This window comes from Nipponia nippon, unplaced genomic scaffold, assembly GCF_047370975.1.
Source record: "Nipponia nippon isolate SJK-2023a ecotype South Korea unplaced genomic scaffold, ASM4737097v1 scaffold_36, whole genome shotgun sequence".
NCBI lineage: Eukaryota > Metazoa > Chordata > Aves > Pelecaniformes > Threskiornithidae > Nipponia > Nipponia nippon.
This window is the reverse complement of record NW_028262354.1, coordinates 629,108-649,328: the sequence shown is the minus strand read 5'-3', so window position 1 is coordinate 649,328 and position 20,221 is coordinate 629,108. Positions and strand designations below refer to the sequence as shown.

At 57.1% G+C, this 20,221-nt stretch overlaps 1 protein-coding gene across 4 annotated transcripts in view; it reads right to left on the bottom strand.

The window, feature by feature from the left end:
* Nucleotides 1-450: 450 nt before the first annotated feature.
* The window catches only part of PI4KB (phosphatidylinositol 4-kinase beta), a 28,938-nt gene continuing 9,167 nt past the window's right edge, over nucleotides 451-20,221 (bottom strand). For 3 of the 4 annotated variants that reach the window (XM_087771879.1, XM_087771877.1, XM_009467071.2), the window contains 10 exons: nucleotides 10,462-10,506; nucleotides 5,940-6,167; nucleotides 5,296-5,523; nucleotides 4,978-5,087; nucleotides 4,480-4,584; nucleotides 3,665-3,788; nucleotides 3,312-3,577; nucleotides 3,027-3,159; nucleotides 2,606-2,726; nucleotides 451-2,144 (listed from right to left, as the gene is read on the bottom strand). In XM_087771879.1, coding sequence (XP_087628005.1) covers nucleotides 1,963-2,144; nucleotides 2,606-2,726; nucleotides 3,027-3,159; nucleotides 3,312-3,577; nucleotides 3,665-3,788; nucleotides 4,480-4,584; nucleotides 4,978-5,087; nucleotides 5,296-5,523; nucleotides 5,940-6,167; nucleotides 10,462-10,506 — 1,542 coding nt within the window. In that variant the 3' untranslated portion in view covers nucleotides 451-1,962. The remainder of the gene's footprint in view (nucleotides 2,145-2,605; nucleotides 2,727-3,026; nucleotides 3,160-3,311; nucleotides 3,578-3,664; nucleotides 3,789-4,479; nucleotides 4,585-4,977; nucleotides 5,088-5,295; nucleotides 5,524-5,939; nucleotides 6,168-10,461; nucleotides 10,507-20,221) is intronic. The other variant, XM_087771880.1, reaches the window with a different exon arrangement.

Sequence of the window (20,221 nt, the reverse complement as noted above, 5' to 3'; positions counted from 1 at the left end):
CAGTTTCTGGGGTGGGGAAAGCTGGTTTGCCGGGGTTGGGGTTGGTTTCCTTTTTTTTCCCTTTTCTCTCTCCTTTTTTTAAGTGCAAGGGGGGGGTCCTCCCCCTCGCCGCAGGTGGATTCAGCTGAACGGCACACACAGAGGTGGGGGCTTCCAAAATAAAAGGAGAAAACCCAAAAGCAGCCGGGGTTCCCCCAGCCCTGGGCCCCCCGCGCCTCCCTGACCCCCGCAGCGGCAGCGCGGGGCTGCGAACGTGTAAATGATGTTTAATAACAGAGAAGAACCTAAAGTTTCTACGAGTTTTAGAGGAAGGAAACAAAACAAATCGCTTTGTAATCTTGGGTTTCAAGCACTTCAGTGCCTTTAGGCCGAGGCTGTTGAGGCGGGCGGGGGCGTCCACACGCGGGTCGGGGTTGTGGTTCTGCTGCATTAACGCTACGGGCACTGCGAGAGGCTCTCAGGTATCCTTTATTCTTGTAGTAATAATGCGATTAAACTTTTAGTGGTTTAACCCCTGCTGTGCCCTGTCTTGCTTCCCCGGCCCCGCGTGTCCCGGGAGGGCCCCAGCCCGTCCCCGTGGCCTCGGTCCTGCCCCAGGCTGGGGTGGAAGGGGCTGGGTGCCCCCTTCCCCAGCGAGGCCTCAGGGCTGCTCTGCCCCCGCACGAGGCCTCCCATCGCCTCTGACCACGCGTTCGGGGGCCCTGGGCCTGGGGCCCCCCCCTCAGGCCCCGATGAACCCCCCCGGCCGCCGGCAGCCACCTTTGTAAAATAGAATTTTTGTTTTTTAATGCTAAATAATCAACATGACAAATAATTAGTGCTAAACAAAGAGACCGAGGACATGGGGGGTCGGGGCCGGCGCGCTGGGCGAGGGGAGGCGCCGGGGGCTACGGCCGCGGAGGGGACGAGGCGCTGGCCCAGCAGGACCGGGCCGAGCCGGGGGCGCGGGGGGTCGCCCTGGGGGGCTGCCCCTTTTCCCTTCGCGGGGCCGGCAGCGCTGGCTCCGCACCCTCCGCCTCTGCCGCAGGAGGGGAAGGGGGCCTTGGGGCACCCCGGAAAGGCGCCGCGCTCCCCCCTGCTCCCATCCCGCAGCTCCCCGGGGGGGGGAACCCCCCCGCCCCACCGCCGCGGCAAGGGAAAGCAGCCAGAAGTTACTGCGGGGGGGGGGGGGGGGCGCAGGCCCCGAGTCCTGGAACAGAGTCACAAAAAAAGAAAAACAAAAGGGGTGCTCGAAGGGAGCCCGGGCCAGGAGCCCCAACCTTGGCGTACCGGCCGCGGGGGCTGCGGGGCCGCGGGCGCTGGCGCGGTGACCTGCGCCGGCTGGGACGAGAGGAATACGCAGCTTTCGTTAAAAGGTGGCAGCGGGGAGGGGGTGCGAGAAAGAAAGGGGGGAGGCGAGTAATGCTGTGGCGGGGCCATGCAGGGACGGGGTGGCGGGGGTCACCTCCGCTGCCGTCAGGCGGCACCAGCAGACGGCTCACGTGAGAGCAGGTGCCGAGGGGCGGGGGCCAGGCCCGGCCCCCCCAGGTCCTAACCATTGCATGAGATTGTGGGAGAGTCACAGGACACCGACGGGTGCAAATACTGACGGGAGGACGAGGCGGCAGCGCGGGGGCGAGCGCTACCCCCACCCCGTCCCGAGGCCCTTTGCTGGCTTTCGGCCGCCGCCGGACCCCGCGGCCGCCCGACGGCCACGGTTACTGCATGATCCGTTCCGCTTTGATTTTCACGAGTGGTTTGTTTTGTTTTGTTTTGTTTTTTTTCCTGCTTCGACTGCTTGTTTTTTCCTTGTTGCATTTTTGTTGAGGAGTCTCGGCAAAAAGCAGCCCCAGGAAGATGCTGAGACTTGGCCTCTTTTTTACCGTCGAGGAGTGAGAGCTCTTCCCCGGGGGCAAAGCTCAGGCCTGGGCCAGGCGCGGCAGCGGGCACGGAGCCGTTCTGGGAGAGGGAGGCCCGCGGCCATCACATGATGCCGTTGGTGAGGTACTGGAAGCCGTCGTAGAGCTTGGTGGTGATGGAGCGCATGCTGCCGTCCACCATCTGCTCGATGAGCAGCTGCAGCTGCTCCTCCGTCATGTTCATGTGGAACCGCTCCTTCAGGTTGCGGATGGTGGACGAGCCGTGGAAACAGGGGAGCTGCGACCCTGCGGGGCGGGAGGAAGGGGGTTTGGCAGGGGCGCCTGGGGCGAGCACAGCCCCCCAGGGCTCGGTGTCTCCATCCAGGGGGGCCGGTGGCTTCGCGCTGGCCCTGGAGCTGGTTTGTGGCACGGGGATTCCCCCGGCACGGCCAGGCGCTGTCAGGGTTAGCCAGGACCTGCTGCCACGGGGGACGCCGCTGCCGCAGGGGACACCACCGCCGCAAGGGACACCGCCGCATTTAGGGCCTGTTCCCACGCTGAGGGAACGGCAACCCCCTTCCCTCGGGTGTGTTTTAGGCTCCCCCGGGACACAACGGTGCTCGGCCATCACCACAGGCAGCTTTCTGCTCCCTTCCCGCTCTGCGGCGCAGCCCGGGGACCCCCCCACCCTGCGAGAGGCAATTCTGGGCGATGCTGCGCAGGCCGGGCCCTCACGTGGCGCCCCTGGGGCCTCCGGCTCCCCTTACCTTGCTGCATGATCTCCACGATCTGCACAACTTTATCCATGTGCTTGCGGGCAGCGATGAGACCCTGCAGCATCAGCATCTTGTAGTAGTTGAACATGTCCCCGTCCAGCCCGCCCATCACCTGGAAGGGAGAGGGGGTGGGTGGAGGGCAGCGGATGGCGACGCTGCAGGACCCCCGCGGGCTCTGAGCAGAGGGACAGGAGGGGCACGACGGGGTTTTCTAGGAATTTCACGTCTCTGAGTGAAGCCCCGCTGCAAGCAGAGCCCCTCCAGCTCTCAGCTCATCAGCTGGGGCCCAGGAGCAGCTCGGCTGAGGCTGCAGCGCCGGCCGAGAACCGCCCCGGGTGTCGGCCCCGCTGCCAAGGTGCGACTTGGCGAGATCACCCCTCGCCCCTCGCTGTCGCCTGCCCCGCTCACTCACATCCACAAATTCCGTGGTCAGTTTGAAGGCAGACGTCTCAAAGCCAAGATTCCTGGGGGAACTGGAGAGGATGAACCCAAAATCGATGTGGATTATGTGCCCATCCGCATCCAGCAGGATGTTGCCGTTGTGCCTGCGCGGGAGGGAAGAAGCTTTCCATTAAACTCTGCAAGCGCGCGCGGCCCCAGGAGCAGCGGCACTCGCTGCTCCCAGGATTTCCCTGGTGCAGCCGGGGACAAAGTGACAAATCCCGGCCGAAGACACAGCTACGGCGCGGGGACGCACCTGTCCTTGACCTGCAGTAGGTAGCACACCAGGCAGTACCCGGCACAGCTCTGCACGAAATTCCTCTGGGCCGTCAGGAAGGATTCGGTGTTGTAATTGCCATGTTCTTGCAGGAAATAATCCAGCAGCGAAAGCAGGGATTGCTTCTTGATTTGGTGGATGGACACAGCATTCACGACTGGCTCAATCATGCCGCTGTCGGCAGAGATGACAAGGATTTTGTATGGCTTGATCCAGAGCGGGACACGCTCCTGTTCCCAGATGGACTGTGGGAGAGAGCGAGAAAATCCCTCAGGATGCAGGGCGGCCCCGCATGGCTGCAGCCCCCGCGGGCAGCCCCTCTCCCGTCTCACCTGCAACTGCTTGAGGACCTGGAAGGCGAGCAGCTCCTGCCGCAGGTCGTCCCCGCACTTGACGATGACGGAGAGGAGGCGCCAGGAGGGCAGGTGGCCGTAGGGGGACCCTTCCCGGATCCTCCTGCAGGGAACGGGCACGGATGGGAGCGCGAGGAAAGGGAGGGTGGGCGGCGAGTCGGCCCCGAGGTCTCCGATCAGGGGCTCGGGGGCAAGGAAAGCCTCTGGAAATGCCCAGGTGGGACTAGGGCAGAATACGCTCCAGGGCCCAGGACTGCAAGAACCACACACCGAGCCCTCGCCAAACTAGGGTGCAAATCCTGCCTGAGCCACAAGCCGTCTCTGAGAACAGCAGAAGGGAATTAACCCTCCCCGAACCCTCTATCAGAGCAACGTGGACAAGACTGCCCCCGAGTTTATAGAGCCCGGAGGGCGCTCTCTCTTGCTCAAGGAGAAATCTGGGGGTTGGACATACAACTCTGAGAGCAGGAACACGAATGAGTTTAGTTTGGGACAGGCCAAACTCTTCTGATGTAGAGGATGCCTATAAATACCTGGTAAAGCCCCTCAAAGCCTAACCCAAGAGCAGCCAATCTGCCGTGGATTTTCTCCCTCCTCCGGCAGACCCACTGCTCCCTGCCCGCCGCCTCCCCGGGCCCCGAGTCCACACACCCACCCTGGGGACGAGCAGGGCCTAAAGTCAAGGCCATATTTACTGGGCAAATCGGGGAGCGACTTCCTTGGATTTCCGGGAGGTACAAAGTCCCTGCAGCGCTGAGGCCAGCCCAGCGCACGCGTGCCCCTTCCAGCCCTACCTGACTTTCTCCTGCCAGGGCTCCTTCAGGGCGACGGCGGAGGGGTCCTCAGGGTCCCTCTTGAAGGAGGTGGGGGTGTGCGCCAGCTGCTCCGAGAGCCGCCGCCTGCAAGGCAGAGCCATTAAGCAGCAGAACCCATAGTTGAGGGAGAAAGCACCATCACCACGCGCACCCAGAGGCGCTTCGACCCAAAGGACTTTACAAAGCTCGTGGATTCACCCCAAACCCGGGCCACGTCCACCGCTTTGCCAGCAGGAAGATGCCAGCGGTGGAGCAGGGGAGGCTCTACCAGCCCAGGGCGTCTCTTACAGGCCTCTCCGTAGGGCTCTCGTAAACCTCCGCTGCCCAGAGTTTGCACAGCCCCTCCTTAACCCGTGCAGATGTTTCTTCTCTGGGAATCTAGCAGAGAACTTTCACACCCCACCCTTTTTACACCTGAGCTCCTAACCCACCCCGACAAAGCCACCGCCTGGGCTGCTCTGGCCATGCCAGCCTCACCTGATATCTCCAGCAGCGATGAACACCGGCTCCCTGCTCTCCTGGCTGGTGATGCTGTCCACAGAGAACTGGGAGATGTTGTCACAGCTGTTGGTGTGAATCTCTGGCAGCTGGGAGGGGAAAGGAGCAAGAGGCGGGATGCAGCGGCTACCAAAACGCTCGTCTGCGGCCCCAAAGGGATGCTCCTTCCCAGGCAGGAGCTGGGACGGCACCGGCGCCTGGACGGGCCTTCCCGTCCTGCGATGCTGCTGCGCCGGATCCCGGCAGCACCTCGCAGCGCCAGCAAGGCACACGCCCCGCCTGGCACCCCGGCCTCACCTCCACCTGCAGCTCCACGATATCGTCCACGGACCAAGCCTCGTCGTCGTTGTCGTAGTTGGGGACGGTGGTGAAGCTGCTGGTCCTCTGCTCGTGCGTGATCCCGCACTCGGGGAGGTTCTCGGCCGAGCGGGTGCTCCGGATGCGGTTCTCGGGGATCCGAGCGGGCACATTCGCTGTGTCGAAATTGTCACATTCAAGTACTTCAACGTAGATTAAATAGGGAGCCTGGGGGAAGCAAAACCAAGCGTCAGCAGGTCACGGTACGTGCCAGGCAGCTACAGGAGGCAGCTTGACGCGCTCTGCTCTTGCGGGGTGTATGCTTCTCCTTTTTGGGGGCAAAGCCGTGCTCTTCCGTAGATGTGGAACAGCGCCCAGGGCAGGGCTGGACCTCCCAGAGACGGCTACAGCGCGCGTTTCAGAGGACGGTCACTCTCAGGGGCGTTTCTCCCCCTCCCAGGTGCCTTGCACAGATCTCTCCCCCCATTGCTCCCAGCCCTGGAAGCGATAACGCAACCCTGGAGACCCAGGAGATGCCCCGAGCACATGCGCGAAGCATTTCTTTTGCTCGATGCCCAAACTGGGGCCGTGCCAAGGACAAAAATCTGCCTTTCGAGGCAAAACTCTTCTCCGGCCGCCCGTACCTTGTCCTTGGAGTTGAGGACGACTGCCTGGGTGTGGGGCACCCGCACCACGTGATGGTCGAAGCCAGCCGTCGGGAGCCAGGCGCGCGCCGGCAGCTTGTGGTTCAGCAGCGACAGCTCCGAAATGAGCCGTTGGGTCTTCTGCTCTTTGGTCGGCAAGGTGGCCAGGCGCTTCCCGATGGCGATCAGGGATTTGATGAATTCTCTCTCGGGAGCAAGTCTGACAGGCTAAAAAGGGGTTAGGGAAGGAGGGTGGGGGGAGAGCGTTATAAAGGCAGCCCGTCGGTAAGACATCGCAGTTTTGCAATCAGGCAAAGAGCACCGGGATAAACTCCAGATAAAGAGGCTTTTCCCATCCCACCCTCTTCCCCGCTCTCGGATGATGCTCCTGTAACCGAGAGCCGGGCTCATCATCTGGAAGCAGAGCAGGGCAGGATCACAGCCCTTTTTCCCTCCTGCTGTGCTGTCCAGAAATCCTCCTCCCCAAACCTCCGGAGCGACATCCCCACCAGAAGCCCCCGGATCCCGCGGCGGCCGGGAGCCCGCAGCCAGCAGAGGGAGCGCGAATCGGCCTCATCCCCAGCTCGGCGCTGGGTTTTTTTCTTGTATCCTCACCCCGAAGTCTCGATCGTGCCTCAATCTGACCATTTAGCAAAGATCAAACCGCGATTCAGGAAGCCCCTTGGACCCAGGAGCCACCCCGCAGCTTAAGCCGAGCTCTCTGCTCCACTTTTTCAAGCTTTTAAATCAGAACAACAAACGACTGCAGCTGATTTTGCCATTTAAGATGCAGAATTAAACTTGCAAAGTGTTCACCGTACAATCATGCTGGAAATGCACATGCAAAAAGCTACGGAGCGTGAGAAAAGGAAGCAAAGAAAAATGTTGGAGAGCCGGGAACGGCTGCACAGCAAAATAAAGGGATGGTAAAAAGAGGAGAAGGATCAGTCTGGTGGTTCCCTTTTGGGAAAGGGCAGGCTGGAAATCGTTTGTATCTGTAGTCCACGTCAAAAATCCTTCCTGTCCTTTCCTCCACTCCGCTCCCCTGCCCACCTTGCTAGCGAGCGCAGCCGCAGCATCCTCAGGGCAGGAGGAGGCATTTGCACGGCATCTAAGCCAGCGATATCGCTTTCACCTACCAGGCAGATGATAAATATTTAAAACGCCGCACCAGCTGATGCTCCGTCCCCCGACGGCCTGGAAAGCACCTGGTCCCGGCAGGACCCTGCTTTGCCTCGGCTCCTGCCACCCAGCCCACCCTGCGCCCCAGCGCTTCCTTGACCTCCAGGACCATTTTGCTCGATTGCATTTAATCCAATTTCTGCAAAAAGCGGAACGATATTCAAAGGATGCTCTGCTCCTCCCGATGCCTCTTCCATCGAACCCCGACGGCTGCGATGTCCCTGCTCCTCCGAGGACCTTCCGCTCTCTGGCTGAGGCAGGGGTCCAGGTTTGGCAGTTGATATTGTCACCAAAACAGCCCCGTACCCCCTTGCTCTGAGGTCTCTGTGCGCTACTTGTCTCAGCAGAATAATTTAATGAAAGAGCGGCTACGTGGGAATTTGGGATTGTGCCCAGGCGAGACGGTGCCCACGTGCAGGAGCAGACCGCAAGCAAAGTCCTCCTGGTTCAGACCTGTATCGATCTGTGTCTCACAAGCACAGGCAGTTTTTAAAGCCCTTCTTCTCCAGGGATCCCAAAGCATCTCCTGAAGCATCTTCTCCCCGTTTCACAGCGAGTGGAACAAAGCCGTGCCGACCCCGGGAGCGCCCTGCCGCCTCCGTGACCCGTTCTGCACCTCCAGTGTTCATGCTCCGGTTGAAAACCTTCAGGTCTCAGCTCCTCCAGCCAGAAACACGTGGCCGGGAAACGTCCTCCCCATCCCGTCCCACTCCAAAGGCATCCCACCAAGTGCTGCTCCGGTCTTCGGCATTATCGGGGGACTCAGCACGGGAAGTTTCGCATCCTGTTATAGAGAAGTAGCTTCGGAAAATGGCATCAGCTGAAGCGGGGCCGCCCCGGGCCGGAGCCATCGCAGGAAACGCCGCCTCCAGCCTGCCCGAAGAGCTGCAGAAAGCCGTCACGCTGAAGAGGGGCTGCGGCGAGCTGCTTTTGCCCTGGCTCATTAATATCACGGTCCCGAAGCCAAGCGAAGAGAGGAGGATGGGAGATGATCTTCCCGCATCTGACCACCCGCAGGATCCTTCTGGTGCTCTGAGCCAACATAAATATTGACTTTCTACCATTTACTTTCTACTACAGCAAAACATTTCATTGGCAGTGCTTTGAAAAAAAAATATTCCTGCTCTTAAATTAGGCAAGGCTTTGTGTTTCTGTTTTGGTAAGACACACTCCAGGAGCGTCCTTCTCCCTGCGTGGGTTCAAACCGCTTCCCAGGACGGGGCAGGGACGACAACACAGATCCGTTCCTGGCTACAGGACTGGCAGAGGAGGGAGACCCAGCTTCGGCCGACAGCACCCGAGCAGTGCCGGAGGCATCACCACGCAGCGAAGGGGCCAGGCTGGTCCAGCTCTGCAAGCCGTCACGCCTGGGTGAGGTTTAAGCATCTCAAAAACCCGGGGGGTTCATCTGGGATGCTTTCCAGCCTCAGCGGCCAAAGTGTCTTCTGCTGTGCTACCTACCTTCACCCTGACGTCCCACCTCTCCTCCGCTCAAACCACCACAATTTGTCGTTTCAGAGCTTTATACAGCAAAACCGTGGCCGCCCCCCACTTCTGCGGCCCTCGCTCCACGGGAGCGAGACCCACCTGACCTACTCAGAGCTGGAAACGACTCAGCGGCGCGGAGCGGAGCTGCTACCCGGTCCCTTTAGCTTAGCTGCCTGCCACGAGGATTTCGGCATCGGCGCTGATAACCGATGCCTGACGTGATTTATAAATGCCGTGACTGTTCGGCTCGGTGCAGGTGCCTGCAGCGGGTTTTCAAATTTGGCATAAATGCTTGCGAAGAGCCCCAGCTGCTGCCATAACCATCGGCCGTGGATAAACAACCTGGGTCTGCAAAGCCTGGAAGAAAAGGTCTCCTGCCCCAGGGGAGAGGAACGGGCCCTCGCTACCGCCCGGCCCCAGGTGACGGTGAGATGGGTGGCACGGCCACAGCCGGAGGGCTGCGAGGATGCTCCTGCGACGCCCTGGGACCGAGGAGCCTGCAAGCGCTCCACCGACGCCAAGCCTCAAAAAGCCACCGGAGGAAGAGACGTCGCTGCCTTTGCTTGGCTGGGAAGAGCAGGAGGGGTAAAAAAATAAAGCAACTTAACTAAATTTGGGAAGCAAACTGGGACTCAGAGCCCGGTGTCCTACCTCCCACCCAACTGCCAGCACCCACAGCTGCCTGAGCATCCGACCGTCCCTTGCACCTCTTAAAAACAGTGGAGTTGGAGGAGATTTATAAAAAGTAAAAGGAGAAGTCTGCATCGGGGTGCGCTCAGGGGTAAAAGCCTTGTGCCCTGTGTCTGTACGCGACCGCAGAGTCAACGCTGCTGCCAGCCTCCTGCCTGCACCGCGCCACGCGTAAGAGGTGTGAAAATCTTCCCTCTGAAGGCACAGAAGGACGAGAGCTGGGTCCGCGGCAAATAACTGTGCAGAGGCCAAAAAGGCCGAGTTCACCACACAAACCCCGTCCTGGAGGATGGGGGCTGCGCAAGGCACCGCTGCCCGGGTAAGTGGTTTTGATCATGGACTACACATTCAACGTGTGGAAGCCCTCCGGGAATCCCAGACGGAGAACACACACCCACCGGCAGGAGAATGACACAGATGAGGAAGATGCTATTGATTATAAAAAAAAATAATAATGAAAAAGGCTCATTTTGAAAGAAAAACGCTCTATTAGGGGAACGCGGGGTTTTGATTGAAAGACCAAAGTTGAACACACAGAAGGGGGAAAAATAATGATTCGTGGAAAAAGCAAATTAAATCCCATCTGGCAGAGAACTTTTAAGTAAAATTCAAGGAAACAGCATTTCCTCTTTCATCTGCGGACGCCGCCACGCAAAGGCCAGCGACTGCTCAGACCGAAATCGGCAGCATCAGCCAAGTCCCTCCCCTGCCTCTGCCCTTTGTTGGCGGTACGAGGGTTTCGCTCTCCCTCGCTGCCTTTTTTTGGGGGGGGAGGAAATGAGCACCCAGGGCACCCCCCAGCCCCTCGGGGCTTTCTGCTTTATTTTAGCCAAACCGGTGCAAGCAAATTTGCCCAAAGCTCTGTTTCCGACAGCGTTTTGCTGAACAAGCAGGAAACGCTCAGACGAAGCCGGCACCGCCGCAGCCCTGGCTGCTGCGGCACGAGAGGCGGCCGGCGCGGCGCCAGCGGCGGTGGGGGATGCTGGCTTTGCCCCCGCCGGGGGGGGTCAAGCGGTGCAGACTGGGGGGGACGGCTGGGGACCAGAGCCGGTTGCGGTGCATCGCCGGGGGCCGGGGTTTAGTTTTTTCGTGGCAGAGAGGAAATGCTGCTGTCGCGGGGAAGGCAGGCAGCCCGGGCGCGGGAACGAAACGGGCCACTTACGGGAGAGAATGACTTATCGAGACTTTCCGTACTCGAGGAGAGCTCCTGGGAAACGGAGGAAAGGGGGTTTGTTGGTGGTTTTGGGTGGTGGTGTTTGTTTAAAAGGAGAGAGAGGAAGGAGGGAGAAGGGGAGAAAAAGCAATAGTTTAGCTCCAGGTTCATAACGATCACTTTTCATTTAATTTTTTTTTTCCCCCACCCATCACAATTTTGCTGCCTTTTACTCTTGGGTAGGAAGCAGCACCTCAACCGGCACGTGATGCTTCCAGAGTAACGCGACAACAATTTCACGGATCTAAACCGGAGCCTCCTCCGGCCGAGGCCGCTCGTGGTGGTACCAAACAGGGAGCAGGGCTCACGGCTCATCGGCAGACCCTATTGCTAAATGCCCATAAAACCCCCACAGATTTTTCTCCATTTACATCCTCTTAAATATTCTTCCACCCCAGAAGTGTAACTCAGGTTTCAGCTCTGAACTCCTTGGCTCAAATCAGCTGCAGAGACGGGAGCTGCGACGGCAGGCAGGGACGCTCACGGTCCCTGCCGCGGTTACCCCAACTCTGCCCCGCCACCAGCCTCTCCCCAGCAACAAAACCACTTTATTCTTCTCCCTCGGACTCTAATTTAGCCTCTCATTTCCGCAGATAAAATTAACCCCATGGAAACTTTCCTAAAGATTAAAAAATCTGACAATTAAACTATTTTCATGATCACGTTGACGAGACGGTATCAATCGGCGGAGGAGCGCACGCCATCGCCCAGGTTTCCCTGCAGCCACCGACAGCCACGCTCTGCATCCACCCTAATGGCCGTCTCCATCTCCAGCCCGCCCCTTCCACGATTTCTGCAGCACTGCACTTACAGCCCATAAATCCATTATTTTCGTGCAAAAAGAGATAATAATGGAGCTTCCCACCCTTGAGACTGGTGTGTAATAGGTTTTTAAAATCCACTTCCCAAAAAGAAATAAACAGGTTTGGATTTAGTATGTTAATTACAGGGATACGCTAATTCCACCAGGCTTAGTCTCACCATAAAAAATAACAGCGTTTAAATTAATCGCTTCTGCGTGACCACATAAAAACCCTAACAGTACCGAGACCCCGCAAGGCTCACCAAGGAAAAAATATCTGGAGCCCGGAGGCTGCTACAGGCTCACGTCGCTGCCTTCTTCCCAGGCACCAGTCTCATGCCTGGATCTTAAATCAAGGTATTTCAGGATCAGAGTTTCCCCTGGTTTTTGTAAATAAAAAAATCTCTAACCAGGGGATCAGCATCGGGAGCAGGCTGCAGGACGGCGCCGTCGGGAGGTAAGCTGAAAAGCTTTTAAAAACACCGTCTTGCTACGTTTGCTCGTAGGCAGAACACGAGTTGCCACCTCTAAAACATGTCTACCGGAGGTGCTCTGCCCAGTTCAACACCCGTTATAATAAGCACCATTTTAGAAGTTCCTCTTCTCGTAGCACCCATGCATCCTCTGCTGTAACGCAAATCCCACGGATGATTTGGGCTGCTCCTCTTCCAGCCTCTGCAGCCGCGGCCCCGGCCGCGCCGCGCCGAGGCAAGCCGGGGCCGGACCCCATCCCCGGTACATTTTTCAAGCGGAGCCTATTCCGCCAGTTTGCAATGATTGAGGGCAGAGTTTTCAAATTCCTCTCAGATTTAGGACCCAAGCCCCCAGTTTTCATTTGAAAGTCTTAAATGCCCCGACTTTTGAGGTCACACACAACCTCTCCTTCGCCTTGCACAGCCTCTGCTCCCCAACGGCTTCGCACGCGGCACCGGCGATGCCATTAGGACTTTGGTCCCGCTGGAAACCTTTAAAAAGTGATTTACCAACTTTATAAAAAAACGTCAGCTCTGAAAATCGCAACCATCAACTACAGGAGCTGCAGACAACCCCCCGCGCAGGCAGCGTGCAGCTCAGCAAAACCTGCCGTTAAACCAAAGCCCTTCGGTGAATTTAAGAGGTGTCAGTGCATTAACACGTCTAAATGAAGGGTCTACCTTCCAACAAGGAGGTAATTATCCCGCTCGCAAAGCATACCAAAAAGTACCTGTGACGCTGGAGCAAAAGAGCCGCGCTTGGGGCAGCGCCTGCAAGAGCCTCCCGGCGGAGACGGGACCGCCGGCGTGAACCATCATGGAGCAAGAAAGCCGGGGCTCCCGCTGCCGAATCTGAACTCTCCAGGCAAACCCACAGCTCGACCTGTTAAAGCTTTGATTTTTCTGAAGACAACCTACAGCGCTGGCAGTTTCTAAGCTGAACCAGGCAGCTTCCAGCTTGCATGAGCCCAAAACCCACCAGAGGTGCCCCCGTCAATAGGGACTCTGATCTCCAGAGGTCACCTGCGCCGGGATTTTGCCAATTTCTCCCGGCTGCAGTGCGACGCACAGCTGCCAAAGCCAGGGGCGCGTTGCACGGTGCCGCCGGGAGCCCCATCGGCCTCGTGCCGGTGCAACACGAGTTTGCAGCATCATGCAGAAAATGAGTCAGAGCCGGCTTTGGCGTGGGGCAAGGCAAGTTCCTCCGAGGTTCAGCCCCGGCTCTGTCATTAAGCCGCCCCCCGGACTGAGCACGGCCAAGACCTCGGCTTTTTAACCTCCTCTCCGGGAAGGTGGCACAAGCGCCGGTATCTGCTGCGGCTCAAATCACCTGATGGCCATGCCAGGCCCGAGTGACAAAACCTGCTAGCAGCACGAGGCCTGGATCGGGAGAACAGGAATAACGAACTTGGAGGGGGAATTCAATGCATTTTATTTTTTTTGCTTAGCGTCTAACCCTCTGGTGTAATCTCAGCAGCTCCGGACATGTTCGGAGCCAGTTCCTCCCCACCTGAATGCGCCTCCAGCAACATCGTTTCACGGGCAGCTTCGCTCCCCGACTCCGAAGGACGACGAGCTGCAGGGGCAGGAAAAGCTGGGGCAGAGCTTGGCCTAAACCCACCTGCTTCACCCAAAGGACACGGCTGCAGAAGGACCTGCTGCAGCCCCCCGAGGGCTCGGTCATTCCCCATTCCGCCCCGGTTCATCGCAGCACGGCTCTGCCCTGGGACACAGCGGGGCAGCCGGATCTGCTGGCCACCCAAGGAAAGACATTTTTGCGGTCTCTTTTCAGTATCTGATGATTTCCCCAGCGAGGTCAGGTAGTTTTACAGCAGCCAGCCAGCAAACTGCAACAAAAAAGTGCAACAGGGAACACAGCTCATTGTGCAAGCAGACCTAGCAAAGTTTGGGCTCCTCCAGATGCATCCTACATCCCTCAAGCCTTGCTCCCCCTGCAGCAGCTCCAGCCATCCCAGAGCTTCCTGCGACACCTTGCACGTCCCCTCGCCGGGGACCTGGGGGGCTGCTTCGGCGTGGGGCACGCTGGCCGGCATCAAGGGGCACAAACCTCTGCAAAGCAGGCAATTCGGCAAAACGTAAAGAAACCCGGCACGTTTCTGGCTTCTCCTCTCTGGGTTGACGCTTCAAAAAGTTCCTGCTGGAGGAGACGAGGATCGCACGAGACTCATTTCCCCAGGAAACCAGGCTGGAAGGAGCGGGAAAACGAACCACATTCAAAGGGTGCCAGCAGCACGACTCCTCTCCCTTGCAAACTCGGCATATGGACGAGCTGTTTGCCAAGCGCGGGCGAGTTTCCAGATCTGTCACTTGGGAAACAAGAAGCCTCGAACATTTAATACCCTGGCTCGGCCGAAACGTAGGTGCAAAGCGGTGTTTACGGTTTGTGGCCGTCGCTGGCTCTCTCCCCTTTACCCGTCGCTCCACCCTGACTTGGGACAAGGCTCATCCACAGCCACCATCTCTCCAGGGTTTGCTTTGGGGTTTTAAAGCTAAAATTCTTGGTCTTTCTTAAGATGTAGGAACCTTCAGCACAAGTTGCTACCCAGTAAACACATACCATCACACCGATAAAAATAACTTCATCTCTCTTTGTAAAGCGCTCGACAGCGAGCTCGGCACGCCTTGGCCCAGACATCACTTTCGCTTCCACAAATCCTTCACAGGACTTTCCTACCTGTTATAAAACTAAAACAGATATTATGGATGGCAGTGTTTTATATCTGAAAAAATAATTTAAAATCAAGACAGCTCTTGAGAGGCAAGCGCCTCACCAACACTGCTTGTGTTATGGGGAAATGTAAAGCTGTAGCTAGAAGACATCAGACCAGGATGCCCGGAGTCAGACCGTGCACCTTGAGTGACTGCTGTCACCGTGGTCAAGAAGCCCGGCAGGCAGAGGGATGCTCGACCACATCCGAAGGGACGATGCAGAAAAGATGCAAAGCCTCCCAACTCGGACCCGTCCGTGGGACCGCGGCACACCCGGCAGCACCGCCCTCGCAGCGATGTGCCACGACAGCATCGAAAGTGATTCTCCGGCAGCCACGCTGCTCTTATCGCAGCGGGGAAACAAGCTCTACCAGAAAAAGCACCTTTGCCAGTGCTGCTGAAGGTGCAATTCCAGAGGTAAAAGGCCAAGGCTTCTTCACAGCCTGGCAAAGGCAGGGCAGGGACGTGGGCTAAGAAGCGAAAGACCAGGGTTGGCCGCGTCGGGCAACCTTGAATAAAAAGCAGCTTTCATTTCCAGAAGTCGCCTGCAAGCGCACACGCTCCAATAAGCGAATCCGTGCAGAAACGCAGATATAAACAGATTTACATATAAACCCTCACTGCTGTTTCTCAAGATAATGCTGATGCCGCTGTTAAAAAAAATAAAACCCCACGCCGTGGGCAGCGCTGGCGTCGCGTGAAAGCTTTGCTCTTCCTCCACCAGCCACCCACGCGCAACGGCCCGGAGTTAACAGCGAGGAGCTGGCATTTAAGAAGCTGCTGTTTCCAGTGCTCCCTTCCCGGCAGCCAGCCTAGATTCTTAACTGATTATTCAATTAGCAGTTTTCTAATTAAAATTTTTTCACTTGACTAGTGGAACCAGTTCAGCCAAACATTTCTGTTTGCACAGAGACGCAAGCCTGCCCGGCTCTCTCCACCATCAGCCCGGCTCCGAGCAGGCACTGGGCTCAGGCTCGCACCTAAAGCAAGCCGTTCCCATTTAAAAATGGCTGGTTTCAATCCAGTTGGCCAAAAAAATGAAAAGAAAAAAAAAAAAGAAGCTGTTTTTCCCTCCCTGCTCTGCATATTCTGAACCTTGACCTTAGCTTGTGAAGGGATCTGTGAGACGAACCAGCCCTCTCCAGGCAGCCAGTGTAATTTATTCTTCCCACCTCCGAGGCTTCAGGAATTAAAACGCTGGTGGGAAGCAGAGGGGGGCACGGGGAGCATCCTCCCTGTTTCATCCAGGTGCAGGCTCTCAGCTGTAAACTTTGGTGCATCTGCCCTAATATTGAAATTACTTAAACTCCAGGACTCACCATCACGGTCCTGGATTTCTCAGCACCGTCAGCACTGCACCCTGCCACGCTGGCGGGGACGCCGGGGTCAAATCGTGGAGCACGGCTCTCAGGGAGATAAAGGCCTGAGTATCGGTGACTGGTGCAAACCCCAGCCTGCTAGACAGGAAAACTGGGGAGAGAAATAGCTCACGACCAGCCTCGGCTTTAACTTGGAGTCGTGGGGTTTCATCTTTGAAAAGCATTTTCCAAAAGCAGCAGCCTTATGAGAAAGGCGGAGAGGTGCAGCAGAGCAGCAGCGCATCCCGGGCACGCTCATCCCCAAAAATGCCAATTCAGCCAAGCCCCGGCTCGGCTGCGGAGCGCAGACCCCGGGGGGTCCTCGTCCATCCCTAGAGAGCCGGGGGAGACGAGAGCGGGGAGGCGGGGAGCGGTTAAGGTGCCGCCGCCGCTGCTCAGCGCCTGCCGAGGAGGAACCGAGGCAAAGGCATTTGCATGCTGCAAAGGCAGCACAACCCGTTTGTGCAACAAATCCCCCGGTGACGGAGGAGGCATCATCAAAAACCAACCACCCCGAAGCCAGCAAGGCTTGAGTTTTGTAGAGCTAGGTAAAACGGAGGCGATCAGACAGCCAGATGACTTTCTCTGCTCCAAGTTCAGCTCTCCCTCACCCCAACGGGTATCTCTAGGTCAGCCCGAGATGCTTCTGGTAGCTTGGCCCAGGCACGAATGGTTTTACTGAAGTTTAAGCAGCTGCTCTGCCCTGGGTGAGGTTTTGCTTCCAGGTTGCTGCCTGCAGCCCTGCCAAAACCCTGGAGGGCCGGACACGATGTCCCACCACGGCCAGCTTCCACCCCACGGAGGTTTCACCAGCCACCCGGCCCAACTCCACCATGTTTCTGCCCAGCGCGACCGACTTAACAGCACTACTGCACAAACGAAGGCACCGGCAGGACCGGCTCGTGCCGCAGACAGCCAGGGACCCGTCCTGGAGGTTTTACATTTAAACGGGCAAGAAAGAAGTAAAGCATCCCCGCTGCACAGCACTGGGACAGCAACCTGTGCCCACATCTGCAGCACGGGGATCCCGGCCACAGTCCGTCCACCTTCTGGCATCCCAGCGGACGGCGCAGCCAAAGACACCCCACCACGACAGCTCAGACCATCTCCCACCACGGAACACTTACCAGCGCTCCCCCGCTTCCCAGCATCAGGTTACAGCAAGTTCCTCCCCTCCAGGTCTCAAGTTGCTCAGGTGGAAAATTCAGTGCTGAGCAGCCCCAGCACATTTAATCCCCCCTTTGTCTGTAAATGGACGGGAGAACGGGACACACCTGGACGCAAAACCCAACCACCACCCTGGAAACCAGGGCTGGAAGAGAGGCCAAGTCCCTCCGCCTCGAACCGGAGGGATGCAAGATGACACGAGTTTTGAGCTTGCAGCTTTTCCTTTGCATGCCTTCGTATTAATTGAAAAGTAACAAATGCAAAATAAATTTATACCATTAGAACCATATCATGGAATTATATTACAGACACGTAACTCAGTGAGGATTCAAAACCCACAGCGTAAACGGCCCTTGAAATAAAACCTCTCCTGCCCGTTCTTACAGTGGTTATGCAGCGTGAAGTGACAACTAGAACGTAAAGACCTCGGCGGGAAGAATAATCCTCTAAAACAAAGTGCCACAGCTGCAGGCGACCGCGGGGGAAAGGACAGACTCATTCCCGGGGTGACGACTGACTTTGCTAAGAGCCATATCCACCCCCACCCCCCCTCTAAAACCAACGCAGGCTTTTTTTTCTTAAGTAGCATTAATACCTGCTTTGGGTCTGACTCAGCTAATCCGGGAACAGCAGGTCTTGGAGGCCCTCGCAGAGGACCAGCGGCAAAGGACAGAGGCACCTTTAAGAGCCTGGAAACAGGGAGGACCTGGCACCACGCTTCAAGGAAGATGTGGAGCAATGGGCAAAGGTCCAGAGGAGAAATAAAAACCTAGAGGTCTGGAGCAGGTGACCTACGGGAAACGTAGAAGAGGCCAGAATTGCTCAGCGGAGAGAAGATCGATGGGAGATGGGAAAATAACCCCAAAATTGTTCAGTGGAGAGAAGACTGGCGGGAAAATAACCCAGCCAGACACAGAGGGATGCTGGAGAGAAGGCAACATGGTGCCACCACCTCCTCGGTAGAGCTAAGAAGTGGCTTCGGGCTCCAGTAATGAAGGGGAGACGAAGCCTGGATGTGGGAAACCCTCACCGGGAAAAAGCCTGGACGTAAGCCCCGCAGCAGGCTGCAAAGCCTCCGGCGTGGGCAGTTTGCAGGACACTTCCACAAGAGCCCTTCGGGGATGGGTGTGCCGTACCTGCCTTCGCCGTACCTCTCCGCTCCCTGCACGCCTTGCTCCAGCCCTGTCCTCTACGGCTTGTATTTCAGATCTATGTCCGCCTGCAAAGGCGCCGGCCCAACACTTCGGCTTTTCCTCCCTACAGCTCTTCCAGACAGAGTTTATTCCATTTCTCCTGCTCTTCAACAGCCTCTGGCCACAGATCAGCCTCCGCTCCTCTCCTCCTCCGGGACCGTCCCCCTGGGCCTGGCTGATTTGACTCCATCTGCAGCAGGCAACGAATTACCCATGTTAATACACCAGCCCCAGGTTTGCAGCGCAGAGAAACGCTGCATTAGCAATACAGGGCAGCTGAAGAAATGTCACGTTTTACCCTTGGCTGGGTTGTATCTGCCTTTTTTTTTTTAAGCTTGGAAAGAGAGACACACAGCCGAACACTGGATGAGCTTGCAGGCTGAGGCCAATGCAAGACCAGACGTTGCAGGCAGCGCCCGATAAGGAGATTCAGGCATTGCAGCCTTCCTGAATCCTGACAAACGACTTCTTGCTTTTATATTCAGGTTTTGCAATTTTTCGCAAAGAGAGAAACAGAAGTTTCTCGGGAGGCGCAGCAGAAGCGGGTTCCCAACCTGCGGCTCAACGGTGAGGACACCGGCGGCAGAGACACAGCAGCATAAAGGGAATAAAGTAACTCCCAGATGAGCACATGTGAGATTTTATTGCCGTAAAATCTCAGTGTAAGAAAGTTTGGGGAACAAGCTAAGGGCTGGTCCCAGCGCAGCACAACTCGGATATTTGTTGGTTCCCTGGACCAAGGGAAAATTAATTTGTATAAAGTAGCTTAAAGTAGTGAATTCCAGAATTTGCTGGAATTTACACCAGACCTGCCCAGCCCCCGCCCCGGCCAGCTCCAGGGACTGCTGGTTTCAAATAGGAGGCACTAACATTCAGTGCTTAAAACAATACAGGTCCAGGAAGGTGGTGGGGATATTCGGAGGCCAGGAAAGTTCTTACGGCGCCTCAAGTATCCCTATTGCTGCGCACCGTTTAAACAGCTTGCCCAGCCTCTGGATCAAAATACATTTCAAACATTGCCAAGAGAAACTTCGCAGCGCTGCTTTCATCTATCATTTATGTAAAGCTTCGGTTTCCATTATTCAAGCAGCTGCAGCCAGCGTGAGCAGAGAGATCTCGACGCGCCCTGCTCTTCATCAGCCGGTTGTTTTCCACCGAGCAGCCGACGGGCAGAGACATGAAAGATTCATTTACCCATCGGCAAACGCCACGACCCCGGCTCGCAGCTGGGTTTTCGCCCCGGAACCGCAGGGAGTGGGACAGGGCGGTTTTAACTTGAAACCAACCCGGACGACTGCTGCTTCACGCCTCCGAAACCTCCTTCAAATCCTTATCCAAAGGAGCCTTCCCCACGTCTGGCGATCAGGCAGGAGACCACACAGCCCCTTCCAGCGATTTACAGCCCAGCGCAAAGCCGAGGGACAGGGGGAATCTCAGGCAAGGCAGGAAAGCCAAGACATACTCCACCGTTACAAAAACGGTCACGAGATCTCAAATGTCTGGACGGAGCCACGGGGAAGTCAGCTTTCAAGGTCTCATCCACACGAGGCACGGGGATGACCCAGAAAAGGAGCTGCGGGGAGTCTGGCTGATCTGAATGGCTGCCGAAGCCTCGCCGGGACCGGACCTTTGGTACCGAGTTTTACCAGCCGTTTCCCAGCCTGCCGAGCCGTCCCTGCTGGAGAGGTGATCCACCTCCCCGGGGAGTATTTCAACTTCCTGAGTCAGGGCAGGGGAAGAGGCATTGCTTTTCTCCGATTTGGTTAGCACCGCTCATAAAATCTGCATTTAGCACCAGCTCACCTCCTCCATCCTCCTCTCCCACTCAGCATCCCCATCTCAGCCCTGTATTTCTCACCATCTCAGGCTGATGCTCATGCTAAAAACCATCAGCCCTTCGAAACAAAGCAGCAAAATAAAAAATTCCCATTTCCAGCTCTTTTCCCCCCAGCCTTGCATCCCCACTACCAAGGATACTGCTCATGC